The following is a 23,111-nucleotide window of genomic DNA, read 5'->3' as shown; positions in this document are numbered from 1 at the left end:
CAGAAGCAGCTGATAGAAATGTTTGGCAGAACAATTTACTAGCAAAAGTTTATCATCAAATTACCAGCTGTTATCAAACCCATGAAATGCAGTAGCAAATTTTCTAGGTTGATATCTTTCTGTCGAGAATAAACTTCTCCTTGCGATATCGGCATGTTTCAACATGCTATATCTACTATTTTATATTTCTCTAATAGTACGATATGAACATGTCAATTGTAGAAACAAAATTGCTATCATTATAAGATGAAAAATGTATGCTTAGTAAATTTGAACAATGGTTAGTGATCAGAAGATATTATACATTCACCAGAAGTACAACTGCTATGCAGGAAATATGCTTGGAAGATAATTAATCTTTAAAGTAAATAGTCGTTTCGGATTGGAACCCGGGTTGGTTATAAGATAAAAGTGAAATCGGAAAATGGTGCCAAATATACCGAGATACCGAGATGTTTATCAAGGACTCTATTTATTTGTTGTCATGTGATGAGATTCCAACGGGGATACGAGTTTATCAGACGTGTAACAGACAATAACATCGCCAATTTGTCATTGCAAAACGATTTTCAACCACATTCGGTCTATTAATCCTCTCCCATGTCCTATCACCAGCAAACTGGGAAGTAGACCGCGCTATTCCTGCTAGCAATGGCCCTATGAATCCACATTGAACTGCTTTACGGTTCGTCTTTGAGGTTCTGCTTTTTTAGTTTTTTTACGTTTCGTTGCTGTTTTACGTTTGCGTGCATTTAATTATTTATAATCGTAAGACAAAAAAGAAATGATTCGAATTTTACACAAACTGTTTGATTCCATCACCGGAAACAACCTTTTATGTAGCATGGGATATCGCCTTCAAGCAGCAGCTATCCCCAGCATGCCTAGTAGTGGTAATAATTTGGGTAGTAACGTTTTGCAATAGCTACCAGTGCAGGTCCCAGAACTTTTCCCGAATCACTTGCAATCTGGCCATTGCAGTAACTTACGCTGCTGCTAAACTTAAAATAAAAGGTTTCTGCAGTCTTAATGTATTGAGTTGCCGCTGTGTCAGCATTAGTTTTGCCGGCGGAGTGCAAGCACTCACGTTCCGAAATCTATCTTCAGCGAAACAGATTGTTGTTTAATAATAGCTTGTGTTAATGTTTTTTAAACTTGTCATGGCGATAAATTCACTTTGTGTATAATATATTTCATCGTATTTTCTATTTGTTTGATAAAATTATAACACTTATAGTTATATCTAAAGTGCTAGCACTTGGTATTTATACCTGGACGGTCATCCTCTCCTTGGTATAGTCTATAGTTAAGAATCTATTAGACACAATTAGCACGTATGCATAATACACATTATCTGGAGCAACTGCAGCCTGTCCAAGTGTCCATATAACTTCTATATCTGACGTGGATAAAATGGCTCTTTCCCTATGCTTATTGACGTCAAAATGAATAACATTGAATAACATGTTCTAAATTCTTCGATTAAAATTTGAGACCCACTGTCAGCATCTTGATACTTTTGCTTTGTCTCCATTAGATACAAATACGCTCTAGATACATCACTGTCAGTATCTTCATACTTTTGTATAACCTCCATAAGATACATTTACGCCATATCGTCCATAAGATCCATATACCCCATAGCCTCCATAAGATACATATACGCCATAGCCTCCATAAGATACATATAAGCCATAGCCTCCATAAGATACATATAAGCCATAGCCTCCATAAGATGCATATAAGCCATAGCCTCCACAAGATACATATATGCCATAGTTTCCATAAGATACATATACCCCATAGCCTCCATAAGATATATATATACGCCATATCGTCCATAAGATACATATACGCCATATCGTCCATAAGATGCATATACGCCATAGCCTCCATAACATACATATACGCCATAGCCTGCATAACATACATATACGCCATAGCATCCATAAGATACATATGCTATCTAGATACATTTCTCTCAGCTCTAGCTGAAAAATTACATTTGATCGCTCGTTCGCTGCTTTGAATTTATTCTGACAAATATCTGTCTGACATCTGGACTGTCAAATACAGAAAAAAAATTTGAAGTTGATTTCCACGTCTATCCTGACGTTGAAACACAATAAACACATGTCTTGATAACTGCTCACTTGACATTGTTGTGATTAGTCAGGTGTTATTAATTGAATTTGGAATTGCGATTTGATAAACTTTGTTTTGCATAAATTAGACTTTTTTCTGAATGCTGTGAACATCGTCTCAAGTTCTATTAATTTATCTATCGACAAAACGACACGTAGCATCCATAGAGCAAGTCGTTAAATTACAAATTGTGCAAGAATAAGTGTATGTTTGATACAGCGAAATACCTTATTGTAGTCTTTACAAAATCCGAATATTGTGCTCAACGGTACCATCATAGTTATTTCATTTGAGCTGTTTGTGAATGCTTTTCTTTTAACATAACCTTCGTTGTAAAGTTGAGCTCTGATCTATGGAGCAATAGATTGAGCTTTTGCTATCATTGTCATTGAATTGTATAACTCCTTTTATTTATTAAATACATGTATTCGGGCTTCGTTTTTTTTTTTGTGTACAACGATACCCGAGGGTCATTCATGTATATTGTACAAAGATTTCGAAATAGTGAGTTCGGTTCATCCTATACTTGACGTGCGAAGTGCTTTCGATGGGAGGAATCGAATACTTCCAGCGCACAGACGATGTATTGCGGCATCGTCTGTGTATGAATGCCTCACCCTATGTCACAATCTTTACATTACGGAACGCCTTGTCAGTGAGCGGTCTACTTTAAGGACTTGCACATCTTCAGCTGTAGAGGTATGTGAGTTATTAATTTCTTGTGTATAAGTTTTAACAATTGTACTACCATTTTTACTTTTGTATATTTTATATGTAGCTTTTGCTTACGTAGTATCATGCAAATACTTTTTATTCTTGTTTGTGACTTTAGCAAGAGATTTAAATTAGCAATATATAAAGTCTAATTGTTAGCAAAAATTAAGTACCGTTGGATTCTTGTCGGGCACAGTTAGGGTCACTTCTTTACTTGTGTATTGGTTTGTAATTATTGTGCCGATAATGTAATATGTGTAGCTTACCGTATATAACGTCATTACGTTTTATTGTATATGCCCGTGACATGCATAGCACACGGTGTTAGAAGTATTTTCAGCTGACCAGAGTGATCAGAGTTATCGGAATGATAGGAGTAGACGTGGTTCCAGCTGCAGAGCTAACCATTGAAGTTGACCATAGCAGCTGTGAAGCTGAACCATAACAGCCGCAGAGCTGAGTAAACTGTGTTGCTGGTCGAGTAGCAGGTGATCGGGAATTACTGACCTATACTGGTGGGCGCTTATTGCTTGATTGACCAACCTAGATTACTGACTGCTTGATTGACCAATGTTACTGGTAGCTAAGTGAGCTGATGACAGAGTGTGTAACTCTATACATGTAATCTTTTAGCCGTCGGCTAATCTTTGGGGTTTATAAAACCATGTGTGTTTTTGTTTTTTTTTGGACTGTAAAGATATTTTGTACATTTGTCCCTCTGTTTTCATCATTTTCACTGTTTGAGTGAAGACACTTTTACTATATGAGTAAAATGCTAGTTTTACTATTTGAGTAAAACACATCGTTCTTTGTAAAATCACTGCGAATCATTCGCCCCGTGTCATTGTACTGTGTAAGGTCATTTATTTGTATTTTCATTATTTAGTTCGTGCGGATTATGTTAACTGATCCAATATTTGGACATTATACGCACGTATTAATCATAATTCTTTCCTCATTCAAGTCATTCGTCATTAAACATTGTATTTGTATCACGAACAAAAGTGTTCTGTTGTAAATCCGAAATCCCACTCTGTTGTCTTGTTACAATCATCACAGCTGTATTAGCATTAGCACCTGGTGTGGAAATTCCAATCGCATTACAGAGAACTATCAGCGCGTTTCTAACGATAGCTATTACATTATCAGCTGATGGCGCTGTCCGGTATTGCATTAATGTTATCATGGGTCCCATCGTCGTCAGCACCAGTAAGTGGTACCGCAGCAACTGTTTTAGCTCCAGTATCTTTTAACATCATCATATTTGTTGCAAAAGATCCCGAATATTCATTGCTTTGTCAATATTATTTTCAGCTCTTAATCCCAAAGTTATAACATTTTTTCAAGATATCAATAAAATCATTATATTTATCTCCTAGTCATTCGCGAATTTGATGAACGTTATGTTGGTCAATTTGAATACAATCTCTCCAACAATTGCTTCCATTGATATTGGTTCTCTCGCAAATTTTTTATGAAACCTATTTTGATCATTCTGTGACAACTTTGTGACCAGGATATGAGTAATAGCGTTTTTGTGTCCCTAATAATAATTCCTGACGCTGTATTGATTCAGAGATTAAATGTTTTACCTCTTTTTGTAGCGCACTAAGGTCCGTATTCGCTCAATAACTGTATTCTGCTCTTCAAGTATACCAAGTAATATTTTTTCTTTTCACTTTGCGTTATCTTCATGTGATGCCGCAGAAATATCTGGTTGTTCGCCAAGTACAGCTTCTGTCACTGGTCTAAAAAGTCTAGAAGTTTTGTCTGCCGTTTGCTCTAGACCTCGATGTTCCTGCTCAACCTTCTTCTTAAATAAAGTTCTTGATTCAACAAATATCTTAGAACTTTTATTCGTTTCGCGTCCTTTTTTCGCTTTATTTATTTTTGTTAGACTAATTTCAGATTGTGGCCGTATTACTAAGTTTCAGATGTTTACCGTTATATTAATTTTCGCAGTCCAAAAACCTGTCTATTCCACATCTGAAGATACGGTTTTGATCTCTTGCTATTTTATCAAACAATTAAAAGTTGTATGCCATTACTTGTAGCGTTGTGATAAACCTCAGCAAATTTCTCTTTTAATATACCTACACACTTTCCTCGGGCTATGTTTTGTACGTCGATATTATCTAGCATGAAACAACCTGTATTTCGCCTGATAAATCGAGCCTGGTTATTAAAAAAATCTGTGCCAAACTGATGCATTACATTTTCTGTTGCGAGATTGTGATAAATAAGACTTTATCTTATTCGTCTCTGCATTGCTAGGCGGAATGTCATCAACTACAATTATTTCATGCTTGTCAGAATCTAGCTCAGCAACTGGAATTAAATCTTCAGGCTGTTTTATGATAAAAATATCATCGCCGGCGCCAAGTTCATTTTTTAAATAGCTTTTCATTGTATTCACTATGCAGCTCATATTTATCCTGTTGTGGATTGAGATGTATAGACCCAATCGCAGTTGAAGAGGTTGTTAAGTTACAGATTCATCACACGATTAGTTTTTCCCGATCCAGTTCGTCCTACTCTCAGATAATGGCAATCTGGTAGGTCGTGGGTATGTTAACGTTTTCAATCGCTCCGTATCGAAGTTGATTTTACTCAATCTATACTAGATATTTATAAAATTGTATCTCGAAGTTGGTGCGTTAATTCACAGCTCATAAGAAGAAAGCAACTGCAACCACGGCTGGTGCAGATATATCAAACTATATAACAAAACTCTGGAGATAAAATGACAGGTAACATAAGTATGTCAGGTCAGCGAGTGCTATACTTTAGACAGCATATTCACCGCTTAATGCAGATAACTCACAAGCAGTAAACTTTGCACAACTTATCCCAGTCAGCAATGGTAAGTTATCGCTGACAGGCAGAAAGATGACCGGAAATAAAAAGAAGAGCGGAAGAAAAAATGGAAATGTGCAAACTGAATACTCCCCATCTAACATAACTCATAAGCAGTAAGGTATGCACAATTTAGTGTGGTCGACAATAACAGTTTGTTAATAACTGGAGGGACGATGGTTGGAAATATATATATGGGCAGGAAAATAATATTTAATAGTCAACTTTATAACAAAACGTTGACCAGTAACTATTTTGCAACAAATGTCAAGTTTGTCAAGGGCAGCGTGTGATCCAATCCGGTGATTCTGTGGTCGGAAATCTGGAAATGGGATCGAATAAGATTACAACTACGGCAATTCCATCAGTAACATCAGATTTAACAAATAAAAATTACGTAGACGATATGATAACAGGAGATATTGCATCACGAGTAGCAAAATCCGATGATATGATGACAAGTACGTTAAATATGGGTCGAATAAAATAATAACGACTTATAATCCGATCGCCCCATTTTATCTTACAAGTAAACAGTAATTGAACGCCGAGACAGCAAGTATAATTACTGCTGCAGATTCCAATTATCTTACAAAATCGTCAGGAGGCACGGTTTCAGATGCGATCGATATGGCTGCCAACAAGATAACTTCTACGTATGTGCTTGATTCTGCACTTAATTTTGTCAGTAAATAGTGGATAGTGTTTCCCAATCGCTTGCAATTCGTGGTAGTACTATACGAGTTAAACGTAATGTTGGTCACATCCTACATCTCGCTGGTTTTGTTAATAATCGTTGGGGTTTAGTTGCATCTGCGTCAAAATATTATTCGGAAAATAAGTCAGATTATGCATTTGCTTTTAACGCCACTCTCTCTGACGGACTAGAGTGGGTCACAGATGGAGAAACATATAGATTTCGGATTAAAATAAAGTGTCCAGAAGCCGTTGCAAGATGGAAATTTTGCCTGGGGTTTAGACGGATCGAATGATGATTGAAGATGGAATACGCTGTATATAAATTCGAATGTTTATGTTAATTCTTCTTGTCAATTTACGCTTGATCTTGCATCAACCATAAAAAAGTACTCGTATTTCCGGAATCATATTTTCGAAGCTAAGGGTCCTTATCCAGGTCTGAGGAGGTTTCATAAATATATACACTCGATGACTTAGTATAGGTCTGGCATGCTAGCACGCTGTGATTTTATGGATTTGCAATATATATTGTCTGTTGATCCTCCATCAATCAGAGTCGCAAAAGAATTGTACAAATCTATGCGAAAATGGAGATTAAACATTGCTGATGTTGATCAGCTAGACACGGAAAGTGTTCAAGAAGCATGAATATAATTGCTGCAATGAAAAATGTAACTTTATGTTCACTCGGTTTAAATGAGATCAGTGACAACATTCCTAGAGTTTCCGGAATGAGAGGCCCTCAACTGAGACACGCGATCAGAGACTTTGATATGATTAGCAAATACTGTTCTGTAAGTGAGTGCGGTGAAGGTCGGTTAAAAGTGTGCAAGTTTTTGATAAGTATGTTGCTTGAGCTAAATAAAGAAAATGTTCTGATGATCGACAAATCTAACCTTGTAAAAACAAAATTTCATGGTGGAAAGAAACCAGAGCAAGAGCGACTGAAAAAGATTCCCGAGAAGCTTAATAACCTAGCTGAAACAAGAAAACGTAAGTTTCTACAAAAATTTTGAGATCAAAGACACATTTACTTAGCGTTGAGTATTTCGTGTGCTAGGCATGAACTATCATGATAAAAGACGTTGTTAGAATTAGTAGATAATAGTACTGACACTAACCTGTTAAGAGCATCATATCAAGTTCTAATAGACTCTGTCACCATCGATAAAGAAAAGTAAAACGTATATCACATTAATGCTGCACTAAACGCAGTATCAGATATTGATCATATGATTGAGTTATACGCTGATGTCGAACGAGATATATTTTATCACGAACTTGATTATTGCTGTAAATGTGGTGCTGATGAAGATTATGAAATACGTAACAGTTCCCCAAAAATTGCGCTGAAAACTATTTTAAAAAAAGAAGCTGGAAAGTTACTGACAGAAGCAAAATACAGAAAAATCAAAGAGCTGATGGCCTTATACCTAAACATGTCCGTCATAGATATAGAGTAAGCAGATATTGGTGGTCTTTTAAGTTTTGCAACAGTTTATGCAATTCTCAGGCATCATCTAGTACTCAATAATTTTAAGCTGGGACATTTATGTTATATTATCAGTTATATTCACAAAACAGAAGATATTAATCGTGATACAGTCAGTGACATTTTTGAAATACCAACAAATTTTGACCCTCCATTTTCATCTTCATTTTTAACAGGTATCATATATGATATCTCATCTGAAGTATATGATAAGTACATAGATTTCCTTGCAGATCTTGTCAATTATAATTTAGTGCTCTCATCAAAAAGGCTTCCGCCGAAAATACTTTTATTACAGCAATTGAAATAATTGCTGAAAGACTTCTATAATGACAAGAAAAGAAATTAGTGATTTCAATCGCGTATCATCATGTGTCCAAGACAACGGTAGGGACGAGCTGATCAAATACTATAAATAGTACAATACAAAACGTAATGCATCAGAAAAGCTATAAAATATTACACTAAAACATAAGCCAGCTGAATAAAATTACAATGATACTAACAGCGCCAGGAACCGCAAATTCAATAATCCTGATAGTGTCAGGGGTATATATTGCATTATCAGCAATAAACAAAACGATCAAGCCAAAATACAAGAAGAAAAATATGTCTTGTAGAACAGCAATAGCGACCTATAATAAAATTCTTAATCACCTTCGAGCTTATCTGCGTGGTGAGAAGTTTATTATGCTAGATCTTATACAGGACATATGTCTCAAAGCCGAATTGCTTGTTGATATGATACCGAATACAGCTATGAAATATGAAAAACGATTTTCAGTAAACTTTGTCTGAATTTCAAACATAATGGAAGATATTACAGAAGAGGATACTACTTTAAAGATGAAAAGAATTCTTGTCTGAGGTAAGCATATGACAATTATGCTTGGCAATGAAAAGTACAGCACATATTTAAAAATCAGAAATAAGATACAATTATCTCGCACAGAAAATTCTGATTATTTTGGTACATTGACTACATATTCACTTTCTAATGCTGTTGATAATCTTTCCAATCAAATATCGCAGAATAGATACACAAAGTTCACATTGGATGTCGAACTAAACAAATGTTATATCGATAAATCAATAGTCTCACATATAAATGTTATCATGCTGTAAGACCATGGCTCCCTTCTCAGCTGTAAGGTAATCTGAACTTGTTCTATCATAATGATGAGAGATATATAATAGCAGAGGCCGAAATTTTAAAAATACCTCGACCAATGTTTATGTATAATACGTTCGCGAATGACTGATCTATAAATAAACATCAAAAGGAAGTACCTGCAACAATGGTAGGTTATTTAGTGCAATAGTATCCACTGACTTTAGAATGGACGAAAGTGTGAAAGAACCACGCATTATACACGTGACAGTAATTTTCCACTGAGGTCAGAATGGACAGTAACCGGTGCCAGTAATTTTCCACTCAGGTCAAAATTGACTTAAGTGTGATAAAAACACGCAGTGTACACGTGACAGTAATATTTCACTCAGGTCAGCATAGATAGTGGTAGATACAAAAAGGCGTATCTAAGCCAAATCCTGTTTTGTATGACGACGATGATGATTCAATGATAGGTCCTTGACAGGTAATCAATAATGAAATCGACGCTGTTGCATACATATAATTGTTTTCGTATTTGTTTAGACTAGCAGCATGTATTTGGCATTCACGATACAGCCTTACTGTAGTTCAAGTCCTACTTGGTCAACAAGACACAAATTGTATCTGCAAATGGAATACACTCCAGCCCAGTTGATCTATGTTGTGGTGTTCCATAGGGGTATGTTCTTGGATCTGTTCTCTTCATTCTGTACACTCAGTCGCTCTCAAGTGTCATAGATCATCATCCAGTGTCTCGCCAATTGTACGCTGATGACACGCAAATATACAAATCTAGCCACCCAACTGAACTTGATGCTACCATCCAAGGTGTAGAGAGGTGCATTTCTGATTTGAAATCATGGATGACTTGTAATAGCTGCAGATGAATGATGATAAAACTGAGGCCATTCTGATCACAACACAAAGACTTTCTCATTCATATCCTTCACCTCAAACAATAAAGATCAGCACGCCAACATTAAATTCACAAAATCAGTACGAAACCTAGGTGTTACTCTGGACAGTACTCTCACATTGCACCAACATGTCACGAACATATGCAAGGCTGTATATCTTGAGCTGAGACTCATCATCTCAGTTCTCAATATCTTTCAGTTGATGCCACTAAAACACTTGTGTATTCATTAGTACTTTCAAGACTAGACTATTGTAACTCAATTCTGTCTGGTTCATCTCAATATCTACTCCAGAAACTTCAAAAAGTTCAAAACACAGCTGCTCGGATCATACTTAGAGTACCACGATCAGAGCACACCTCCCCGCTGCTCTGTACCCTACACTGGCTATCCATTCGAACCAGAATCAAACACAAAATTTGTTCTCTGTGCTACATTTCACTCTCGGACTCTAGTCCAACATACCTATCTAACTTCACCAAGTGTACACACCAGCAAGATACTTACGCTCCTCTTCTGACAATCGTATACTCATTGTTCCCACTATGAGAACAAAGTTATATGGACAGCGTTCTTATGCATATCAGGGCCCAGCAACGTGGAATGAATTGCCCACTGAACGTAGACACAAAGACACAGTGATCACATCCAAGAGGGCTCTCAAAACTCACTTATTTCGACTGCAAGAACAAACTTAAAGACCTAATAATTTTTCCTACCTGAAATATTATCAGCATGTTTGTTTTTTAAAATGTTTTTCTAATTTCATGTTGTTTGTTTTTGTAATAATATTATCATGTTTCTTATCTTATAGGTGTTGTCTAATGTTGTAAAGCGCTTAGAGCTTCTAAAGATTAGGCGCTATACAAAGTCCTCATTATTATTATTAACAGTGGGGGTCTGACCTTAAACAAAATGGAGGTTTGGCTGAGATACCCCCTTTATATCTACTACTGTTTTCATCTTCATAATGTATTTGTTATGTTCTCAATTTCTATATCATACGGATCATCATCAGGTATCATATATTACGTTTTCAAACTAACAAGTTGTACTGCATTTAGCTTACCCGATTATTTGTTTTCCTTTTGCTTACTAAATAATGTTTTATCTGCAGATGAAACCTTTACACATTTGAAATTTTTCATCTATGTTATCTTTAATATTTTCCGTTTCTAATATTTGATAATCAGACGTTTAATGCATCTTTATTGTGAGCGTTACAATATTCACAAGTGCACTGCACTGGCTTTGTGTCAGTAACTATTAGTTCAAGCGAATGTCTATATAATGTCATCTTTGTCCGCTCATGCCCCAACCCAAACCTCCCAAGGGCTGTATCCAACCATCCCAAGTTGAATAACAGTTATTCGAGATATATATCTGTGAAAATATTGCCGTATTTTATTACATTAGAGGTAAACAGAAGAACTGAAACTAATATTTATAGTTTTCAAAATACCGTTTGCATGTAGCGTACAAATGAGCAATGTTTTAGTAACTGAAATAAAATAGACAAAAAGGATACACACACACAACAGAGCAACATTAAACATGTACTTACTTCTCGTGTTTTGAATACCAAAGCTAAGTCCAAATATATTGAATGTATCGTCGAATTTTCCCGTCTCAATTGTTTTATGAAAGGAGATGCTTACTTAATTAAATCTGTAGAAAGCGTGTGGAAAAAGCATCACCACATCATACGTAAGCGATGATCTTTTCGATTTGAATGACTACAATACTGTAATGACGTACAAATGTTTATGGTCGCCCATTTCAGTTTGGATAAACAGGGGAGAACTAAAGCTTATGAATGCTAAATTGAGTTAGTTGCAATCAAAATGTTGGTACTGAAGCAATATTTAAGTCGTCTTCAAAAATTTGACGAGCTGCATTATTCATTTGTGCGGTAACAATATGTTTTCTTAAGAAAATGCACAAGTTTTATCAAGTTTAATCATATTTTTGATGTCACTGTATAATGTATCTCTTTTCAACATGGATACCCGATCATTCTCTGTTAGTTGTGAACAGTCTCATCCTATCATCATTATTTTAAAATTGACGTTTCATAAATTATTTCCTCCATGTATATTTTTGCTACATTTTGTTTCTTCAAATATTTTTCTGTATATCTAATTTCTATTGAAAGAATCTGTTTTTATGCTAACATTTTATTTTGGAAAAAATCAATTTTGAGTTTTTCATTAGCCGACGATTTTGTTACTATTCCACAGGACGCTGGGCAAATTGTCAATATGTAATATCTTAGTATTACACAATTGTATATTAATAGCAAAGCATAATAAGGTGCAATCAAGACATAAAATACGAATATATATTAAAAAAACACCTATGCTGTCTTTACATGTTGTCTGGAAGAACTTTAAATTTATTTAATGCACTTCAAGTTCCTGTATTAAATGAATAACAAATAACTGTCAGTAGACTACAAATATGGCTGCCTATGACGTCACATGGAAACAGTCTAATGAACGCATTGGCCACGTCAAATAAGTGAAATATTACTTCATCTTATTATTGTGCACGTATCAAAGAGATAATAACATCTACAAATTTGCAATTCTGAGCCAAATCTAGAAAAGCTTTCCTGGATTCTATCACCGGCTCATGCACGTTGAATATAAAGAGCGCACCTTTGAAAGACCATTGATATTCCCCGCCCATGAATTCTACACTATATTAAAAAAAAGCAGATATCAACAGTGTTTAATATACGTTATGGGAACTTCTTTACAATCGACGTAACACAAATACTGAAAAACTACCAGCAACCAGTCAGGATAAAAATGTCTTCGCTGCCCGATATTACAAAATGCCGTGGATAATAGGTATGTAGAAAAATAGGACGTTTTCAACCAGGAAGCTGAATCCCACCTTCAACACATTACATTTACTCATGTAAATTGTATACGATTTACCTCGGCAGACATGTTTCAAAATAAGTGTCACATTTGTGCAGTGGCATTTAATATTTATCAAAAACATATTCCATGCCCACGAAGTTTATAGTCAGCTGCGTGTGAGCACATAAAACTCGTTCGACAGATCGATTCTGAGCAATGAAGACAATCGGCTGTGTAGTTCTGGTAAGTAGCTTCTTCCATTTCTATTGCTGTTGTATTTATCTTATTTTAATTATAATTAGCATCTGTTAAGAAAAGCAACTTGACTCAATACTCGCTGTTCTCAGTCAGTTCAGTACACATGGATATGATTATCAAACATTTGTGTCTTGGAACGTAACACGATCGAGTTATAGGATTTTGACTCGCATAGGTAGAATAATACATATAACATTAGCTTTGGACATTCTAGGCATTTTACAAGGACTAGACTGGTATGCAAAGTGTTATGAATTGACAGAAACCAATAAAGAAAGACAGACGATGAAGCGGAAAATTTAGTGTAGGAATAATGAAAATAAATTACATCACTTGAATCGCTACATCTTCGTCATTTCCTCATTTATAAATTTCCGACTGTTGATGAGAAAGCTACTAATACATATAATTGAATCTAATAGCAGAAGCTACTTTCTTGGCAATAATTGGAAGGTTTTAAAATGCTGTATATGTTTGTTTTCTCTCAGATACTTTGTCTGCAAATCTGCCTTTGGTGGTCGGATGGTGCTGACTTATGCTCAGTAAGTTCTTACACTCCAATTAGTTCTGAGAGAGAGAGAGAGAGAGAGAGAGAGAGAGAGAGAGAGAGAGAGAAATAATATATTTACTCTTTATTGAACGAAAGACGTATGAATGGATGGGCGTTTGAATATCAAGATGGGTTATGTGAATCAGTATGATGTAAGCATGTAATGTCTACCTAACAGTACGAGGTGATCATGTAGTCAGCATGTGATAATGTAGTCAGCATGTGATCATGTAGTCAGCATGTGATCATGTAGTCAGCATGTAATGTCTACCTAACAGTACGAGGTGATGATGTAGTCAGCATGTGATAATGTAGTCAGCATGTGATAATGTAGTCAGCATATCATGTCTACCTAACAGTACGAGGTGATGATGTAGTCAGCATGTGATAATGTAGTCAGCATGTAATGTCTACCTAACAGTACGAGGTGATGATGTAGTCAGCATGTGATAATGTAGTCAGCATGTGATAATGTAGTCAGCATATCATGTCTACCTATCAAATGATGTGATTATGTAGTCAGTATATAATGTCTAACTACCAGTATGATGTGATGATGTAGTCAGTATATAGTGTATACCTACCAGTATGGTGTGATCATGTAGTCAGTATATAATGTATACCTACCAGTATGATGGGATGATGTAGTCAGTGTATAATGTATACCTACCAGTATTACGTAATCATGTAGTCAGGATATAATGTCTACCTACCAAATGATGTGATTATGTAGTCAGTATATAATGTATACCTACTAGTATGATGTGATCATGTAGTCAGCATATAATGTCTACCTACCAGTATTACGTAATCATGTAGTCAGTATATAATGTCTACCTACCAGTATGATGTGATCATGTAGTCGGTATATAATGTCTACCTACCAGTATGATGTGGTCAGTATATAATGTCTACCTACCCGTATGATGAGATAATGTAGTCAGCATGTAAGTTCAACCAACCAGTATGATGTGATCATGTAGTCAGCATATAATGTCTACCTATCAAATGACGTGACCATGTAGTCAGTATATAATGTCTACCTACCAGTATGATGTGATCATGTAGTCAGTATATACTGTCTACCTATCAAATGATGGGATAAGTTAGTCAGTATATAATGTCTACCCACAAGTATGATGTGAACAAGTAGTCAGTATATAATGTATACCTACCAGTATGATATGATGATGTAGTCATTATAAAATGTCTACCTACCAGTATTACGTAATCATGTACGCAGTATATAATGTCTACCTACCAGTATTACGTAACCATGTAGTCAGTATATAATGTCTACCTAGCAGTATGATGCGTAACTGTTAGAGACTATTCTCAAAATCATTTCTTTTCGTATGTCTTCATTATTTTCAATTACTCAAATACTTTAAATTACTGAAAAATTACATAATTTGGCTGGAGAACGTCAATACCTGATAGTGATTTTTCACTCTCTCTCTCTCTCTCTCTCTCTCTCTCTCTCTCTCTCTCAGACTTCATAAAATGGGGAAATGCCCCATTACTTACTCAAATTCAAACGTATAGAATTTAAGGAATTATTTTGGTTTCTTGAAACAATTCATTTACTGACTTGTGGCGATTGGTATACTGACCTACATCATAATTAAATATCATCTTCTTTATACACGAGAATGGTTGACAGTGAATTTCATTGTTTGTGTTTTAGGTTTTGGGTTAGGGTTATTGCACTCAATAGGGAGAATGGGCCTTCACTCAGACTGACACCGGATCATGGGAAACACATTTTACTCCCACATATCTAATATCAATAATAGATACGCTGTTTACATTTCTCGCTGTTGCATTAAAAGCAGTGAAAGTATTAAGTATCTACTAGTCTGACTAATGTAGGTTTTGGACCTAATGAACTTGTACTATTTTTATTTATATGTTGAGTTGTCGCATTTGTATTTTAGAACAAATGTGCAACGAATGAAATATGCGTTCGCCATCCAAAAGAAAGAAGACGGGTTTGCAGTAAGTACTGAATGATTGAGAAAAAAAACTATTCGGTATCTGGTACAGTAATTATGATTTCATATCATTCTCATTATGTTTTAATGCAGTGATGTGTGTGGGGGTGGGGGTGAATGAATCCGGATTGTCCCACCACCCAGCGAAACAACCCGAACAATTCCTGAAGTAGGTCTCTTTTATTCATGGAAATACAGGTATATATAATCTGTGTGCGCAGACTATGATCGTCATCATCGTGAGTTGCATGCTTCAAAACGACCCCAAGCCAGAAAACAAAGTTTTTCTGCAAAATTTGTTACTGTTAAAAATGTCGCTGTTTCATGTAGATTATGCAGTGGAGGTCACTAGATATCCTCGTTTCCATATGTTATCATTTGGAGGCAGCTATACGTTTGTTTAGATATATATGATGGTAGATGTTGATGCATGTATATTGATTTTGCAAAACAAAGATGCCAATGTTTGGTAAATGGTAGTCTTTAAATGATTTTTGACAAAAACAATTATTAGAAGGCACACACAGTTGCCAACTTGGTTGCTAGCTAAATTTCAGTTAATTAAGTGTAGAAAGACAGTGAACACCATTCTCTAGTTAGTTACAGAAACATGTGGTCACCCACACGTCAAATTCAAAGGACACGCTGTCAACTGTTAAAATGGAAAACAAATGAGGATTACTTTTGTCTATGCCAGTTGGTCATTGAACCATGTTTCTTTTTATTGAATTCACTTATATTTTATATACACTGTCTAACATCTCTTGTGAGATGTTCGAGTTGTCTATAGCTGCAATATCGCTACACGACTGTCCAAGACAAGTACAACTTTAATATTGAAGACAATCAGGTTTCCTGTAAGAACTGCTAGAAAAAGCTCCTAGAAATTTCCTATGAAAAGGGTACGAAACAGCTTCGTAATTTCCTTAAGATTTTTTTTTTGTTGGGCGGGGGGATATTTATTTTAAGAAATCATTAATTGTTGCTTCTGACAAACAACCCGAAAGATAAAACAAAGAAAACAAATATATATTTTATTAATGCAACGAAACGTTCATAAAAGATTCCACAACCAACTTAAACTTGATTTTTGATCATTACGTCCCATTTTCCCAATGTCATATGTGTGCCTAAAATACTGGTTCAGCTTCTCCAGGTTCAGCTTCTACAATATATTTATAGAACACATATTTATAAAAACAAATTAAATATCTATTTAGTTTGTACGTAAGCAGTTTTAATAAAAGATCAAAAGTGCGACAAGTAAGAAAAACAACAAAGAATACTGTTTATGAAATGCATGAGCGATCCAAGAAACCTGCTTGAATCTTTTCTTTGTCATGCTGTTTATCTTTTTGAAATAGGACTAATATCACTTATTATAAACTGAACAAGATACCAATCAGAAAGTGAAAACAATTCAATGCCGAGCGTACATGGCATTGAGTACAATACCAATATCCTTGTCATATTTCTAGAGCCATACGTTTTTGTCAGGAAACGGCATTGATCGTCGAAGCCTAACCATTTTCTTCGAAAAGGACGCCACCCCCTAATATTCCATGCAGGCATTGCTAATTGTGCTTATTTACAAATACTCTGCTTCAAAGGAGGGACAAATTTATTCCCAAAGAGACGTTAAAGATACCAGTTTGACTATCTGACACCGAGCAGGCGTATCGCATATAGGCTTTCAATTTTGCTCTTGGCTTTTGTTAAATTATGTCATCGAGTAATGTGTGATACTTGATTCGGTCCTTTCGCTCAATCAGAAATGGAGTTTAATTAGTCTGGAGGGTATCCGTTAAAATAAAATTTTTTGGAAAGCATGGACAATAAATTGTTTTCTGATGACCATGGGTCCGAAACAGCTTTTCAGTTGCTACAATAAAATATTCACATTTATTGAAAAAATGATAATAATGTACATTATATAATGTCTATTTACTTGCTACTCAGGCTATTTTTACGACAAGACTCAAAATCTAAGTTGCACCAACCATCCAAGATATAAAAGTACAGTATGTGAAATACATAAAATCTTCAAGAAAGCTAATTGAATATTATATTTCGCTTGTTATCTGTTTCTGAGAAATAGGACTATTGCGAACTGAACAATAGCCAGGTCTCGGGCACGTGGAACAGTCAATACCGTGCTTGCATGTATTACTATGAACTCAATTAATGAACAGAATATTGACGTATTTTTTCTTAGTTATAGAAATTACGTTTCTTTCCTTACAGTTATGGGTATCTTTTATATCTAAGTCTCTGCTATGGTTTTTGGATCATATGTTCAATATACAATTGACATCGTCTTTGATTGACGGCAACCGTGTTGAATAGTGTATATTAAGAAGTATTTTCATTTGTTATACCACTAAAACGGTTGCGTACTTCGATATAACATATTTATTAAGATGTTTAGATCTTTGATTCTATTCGCCAATTACTTATCAAAGTGGACCCATAAGGAGATGAACAGAAGTATGAATTGACTATTCATGCTAAATCAGTTTCCCTCTGTCTAATTGCCTCTCTAATGTTTCCCATGTCCAATTATGTCCTATTGGCTATTGCGAAAAACGATATAGTTGTCTCAAATCATTTTCTTTTCACCCATGAAAATCGTTTTTCACAACCACTCTTTCCTAATATAGAGTGGCTGATTTTGGTATCAGGTAGTAATAAGGTTTTTGAAAGATGCAAAAATGCTTGAGAAATTCATTATTTGATTTTTAGTGACTAGTATCAAAATTATTATGCTGTTATAAAGATTAATATTCTGGTGCAATTTGTAGTCACTTTACCTCATTTTACTAAAACTAAATAACCAAATGCATAATGGTATAATCTATTAAAAGTAATCGAATGTCATTTATTAAAAGTGATAAGGTATAATTTATTAAACTGAATCAATTATAATTTATTAAATGTAATTAAGTATCATTTATTAAAAGGTGATCAAGTTTTACTTATCAAAAGTAATCAGGTATCATTTATCAAAAGTAATCAAGTATCATTTATTAAAGCTTATCAAAAATCATATTCATCACAAAGCAGCTGGTTAAACTTGATTGTTTTTCGGTTGCATACAACTTTGTGCCTACCTGTTACTTGTAATTGTAACAAATCAGAATAAAAGCTTACTGTTTTGACATCAGTGACGTAGCACATGTTTGGCGTGCCGAAATTAAACGCAAACTCTCGATTTAGTCACGCGTAAAGCACCGTGTAGAAAAATATGATTAATCAATGAATTACGCAGGACAGTGAAATGAATACAATATTTACAACCCAAGGAACGCATATGATATAGACTGATCTTTAACTACAAGGTTGTTTCGCTTATACATTCTACTCTTTGTTTCACTAAGACTGCAAAACCTATAATGAAGGGATCGTTGACGATGACTGCCCCTTTTTAGTAATGCTAGTGCTCCCTCCTGATTCGATTAGAGTGCTAATATTTCGGAATCAAATGCATGTTAATATCTGTTTGAATTCAGTATAAATGATCAAACGTTTCGGTAGAAGCCATACATTACTGCTTTACGAAATAACTGTCTTCGAATGCGTGCTCAACATGTTCTGTTCCCGCCTTACATAATGTGCATTTATCATTATCATTTACATTAATCTTAACTGGTTTGTGGCAATATATCTATGTTGAAATCTAAAATTAAAATTAAAGCCAATCAGTTTTGTGTCTTTTGTACGTAGTTTAGCCAAAACAAAAATGTTAGACCATTCATTAACACCTATTCACATTCTAGCTGTTTAGGCCAAGTTTCGTGCTTACTTTTTGTCTTTTGTGTCTTGGTTCTTATTAGATTTTTTTAAAATATAAATAAATATATTCTTTGCTCTTACCTAGTACAGCATCGAAGCTATCTCCACTTTTAAAAACACGTTTAATTTTCTTTTCCACTTTGCTGATATCTTTGAGAGAAAAGTTCTGTATAAAACTGTCAGTTTGTGTTGCTTGTTTTATTTCGTCAAAACTTAATGGAGACCATTGTGCATCAAAAATGTGTTGAACAAGTTGTTGTTGTTGGGTTTAACGCCATTTCTCAGTACACGAAAGGCTATGCATGGCGGCCAGTATTAATGGTGGAGGAAGAACCCGGGAAAACCCCTGGGAAGAACCACCGACCCACGAGAAGCTACTGGCAAGCTTTCTCACGTACTCACATTGGCCGAATCCCAGACTCGAACCCACACAGACAGAGGTGAGATGGCAGTGATCCGTAACGGAGGGCGCTTTAGACCACTCGGCCACTTGGGGCCCCGCCTTGAACAAGTACAACACCATCTGTTCTGACATTGTGTACGATTTAAAATTGTTTGTATTTATTGAATCCAGAACATCTTTAGATTAGTATTCATGATCGGTCGATGGTTCATTTTTCCATTATGATGAGCATATATAGCATCATGCCAAAATATGTTTAATTGCTAAGGAAGATTTCTTTCAATTTGATAATTCTTAAGTATAATAACAGTTGATCTCCAAATTTTCCAACATTTTGTTTAGAAACCAATTTTTTGCCATAAACCATCCTCGTTTAGTATAAGCGCCTAATCCAGGAAAATTTGATATAATACACGAATAGTGCAAGTGAATCATATTTAATCCTCCTTCCTTAAATGAACATATAAGAGTATCCCCTTTTGTTCTCTCATGCTTGACATCCTGGCCAAATTCGAAAACAAAAATATGTTCAGTTCATTTTCTATATGTGGTGGAGGACTTGGTAGAGAACCTAATGATTACTCGTGCAGTGTTGGTACATCAGCAATTTATTGACCACCACAGTTATCATTCGGAATACCTTCGGATGTATCAGGATTTCTTGAACATTTTAGAATTTAAGGAATTCATTAACCACTATAAGTTATTGTTAATTCTCCCAGTTGTACTTTAGGGAAATTAATGTAATATTTAAAGTATACAAATTTTTGGTTTGACCTTTTCTGGTTACGTTGGTTTAGCCCCTGGACGTAAAAGACATTATTTAATTAAAATTTATAATTTACATTTTTAAAACGAAGGGAAAATTGTGTATTTTTGCACTAGCTGAAAACGAGTTACATATTACCTGAACTAAAAAGGTAGCTTTTAAATACATCAGCCCCCAACCCTGTACAAAATACGACCAACTGTCTGTGTCAATTGCATGATTGGTTAAAGATGTTAAATCTGATCTCAATATTAGTACAGGTTTAGGGACAGATTTATCTGACTTAGTTACTAAATGTTGTTGAATCTAGACTATGTCATTATGTTCTTGTAGGAAAAATACAGTGGAGGATAAATAAATGAGAACCTTTTCCGAAAATAAAATTCTAGTTGTTTCATCTTTACACGAAGATGTGTTGACCCTATATGCAAGAATTCCATATTGTTTTTCGTTCAAGATATCATTAAAAAACCAACCAGACCATAGAATGTATTCGAGATATCGATTTCATGTTGAAGTATCATCTTTGTCCTCGACTGCAGTGTCTCTGAACAAATTATCTGAATGATAATCCCTTTAGGATAATCCCATTTGGATAATACCATTTGTTGCTGATCCTGACTATTTTTAACGTTATCTTTGGACAAAGCAAATTAAAATCTCTGTTCTGAAAAACATTTGAATAATTTGGATGTTATTTCCACAGAATGAATTCGAATTTGCCTTTTCGTCTGCTTCCTGTGAATAAAATGTGACCATTACATGGGTCAAAATGTTTTTTACGGTAAGCCCACACTTATATTTCAAGTTCATCTCAGACCTTATATTTCCACAGAGTGAGCATATGCATTCGTCATGTGAAAGATTGCCAGATTACAGCTGCATTATTATGTGCTCCTTAAGCATTTAGAGACGATTCATACTGTATTACTATTACTATGTGCAACTTTAGCATACATTCTGAGTCTTGAAAACAAACGACAAAGTAACAAACGAATTGCCAATAAAAAATCATAATGATCTTGAATGTATGTTGTGTGTATGCATTGTAACACGTAATATAATTTAAAATCGGACGATGGAGGTCATAGTAGATGAAGGTCAATGGAGTAAAAGAGGTAAATAAATTAAATCAAATTATGGTCATGATAAACGTGGGTTAATTCCATGCTCTCCTTCTACATTCAGTTTCATGTGGGTAGCCTTATTGTCACTTTGTTTGTTGTATTTCTTGCATCAGACTCTTTTGTTCTGATTGATACACTCGTTGTTCACACTTGATTAATACTTAAAATAGGGAATTAACATTAGTTCTGGTATTTCACACTTGATCAGTGCTTAAATTAAGGCGTTAACATTTGTTCTGCTGCTTCGCACTTGATCATTACCTGAAATAGGGCGTTGACATTAGTTCTGATACTTCACATTTGATCATTACTTAAAATAGGACGTAAACATTAGTTCTGATACTTCACACTTGACCAGTGCTTAACCTTAGGGCGTTAACATTAGCCCTGATACTTCACGCTTGATCATTACTTAAAATAGGTGTAAAAACCTTACCGTACTGCATGATTTCATTTTAATTTTGCGGTTGAAACGTGGTTGATTTTCCATTCTTTTTCGTTACTTGATAACGAATATTCAAACATTTTGCCTCTGAACAATGTCAGCTTGCTAAATAGTTTAATCCTCTAAGGAGTTTCGATGATCGCTACTTGAGTTTAAGTCTCTGAGGAGTTTCGATGATCGCTACTTGAGTTTGAACCTCTGAGGAGTTTCGATGATCGCTACTTGAGTTTGAACCTCTGAGGAGTTTCGATGATCGCTACTTCATAATGAAAATTAAGTGTTTTATACTTTAGAAGTGTCTTAAATATTGTGACTTTATAACAAATACTCGAAGCTTTAACTTCAGAACAGATCGCTACTTCATAATAAATATTCTTAGTGGTTGATTTTGACATTTTCCCATATTTCTCTATATTAGATCATTATTCTTGGTACTGTTCTTCGTATCTAATCATGTCATGATCGTGAATAATAATAATAATAATAATAATAATAATAACGACAACAACATATTATCGATGTGGATAGCCACATCAAAGATATTATGGCACATTTTTTCACTAACTCCTACGTCGACTTCCATTCAAAGCATACACAACCATACAGCGTCCCTGTATTTTCAGCCATTATTTTTTCTAGACCCTTGCTAAGCTTTTGTCATAGAGTTCATGCAATTTGCCATTATAATGAGGCCAGCGGAGACAAAGTTTTTATTTTTATTTTCTAGTACTGTTGTACCTAGAGACCCGAAATTTGGTGAGGGAATGTTGCTCGATAAGTACTACACCCTTTTCTCCTCTACCAAATTAAGTCACGGTGACCAAAATGGCAAGTGTTACATTTTTTGTTTGAGATTGTTTATCTAGTACTTTTCATCAGCATTGAAGGAAATTATATATATATATATATATATATATATATATATATATATATATATATATATATATATATATATATATATATATA

General features: G+C 34.9%; 1 protein-coding gene across 1 annotated transcript in view; it reads left to right on the top strand.

Moving 5' to 3' along the window:
• The first annotated feature begins 12,881 nt into the window (after positions 1-12,881).
• LOC149776238 (uncharacterized) overlaps positions 12,882-23,111 on the top strand; it is a 35,139-nt gene continuing 24,909 nt past the window's right edge. The window contains exons 1-3 of the mRNA XM_089942642.1: positions 12,882-13,050; positions 13,554-13,607; positions 15,553-15,613. Coding sequence (XP_089798768.1) covers positions 13,024-13,050; positions 13,554-13,607; positions 15,553-15,613 — 142 coding nt within the window. The 5' untranslated portion in view covers positions 12,882-13,023. The remainder of the gene's footprint in view (positions 13,051-13,553; positions 13,608-15,552; positions 15,614-23,111) is intronic.

The sequence above is a fragment of the Sinohyriopsis cumingii genome, chromosome 18, assembly GCF_028554795.1.
Source record: "Sinohyriopsis cumingii isolate HCF-2022 chromosome 18, ASM2855479v2, whole genome shotgun sequence".
Lineage (NCBI taxonomy): Eukaryota > Metazoa > Mollusca > Bivalvia > Unionida > Unionidae > Sinohyriopsis > Sinohyriopsis cumingii.
This window is presented reverse-complemented; position numbering and strand designations above follow the sequence as displayed.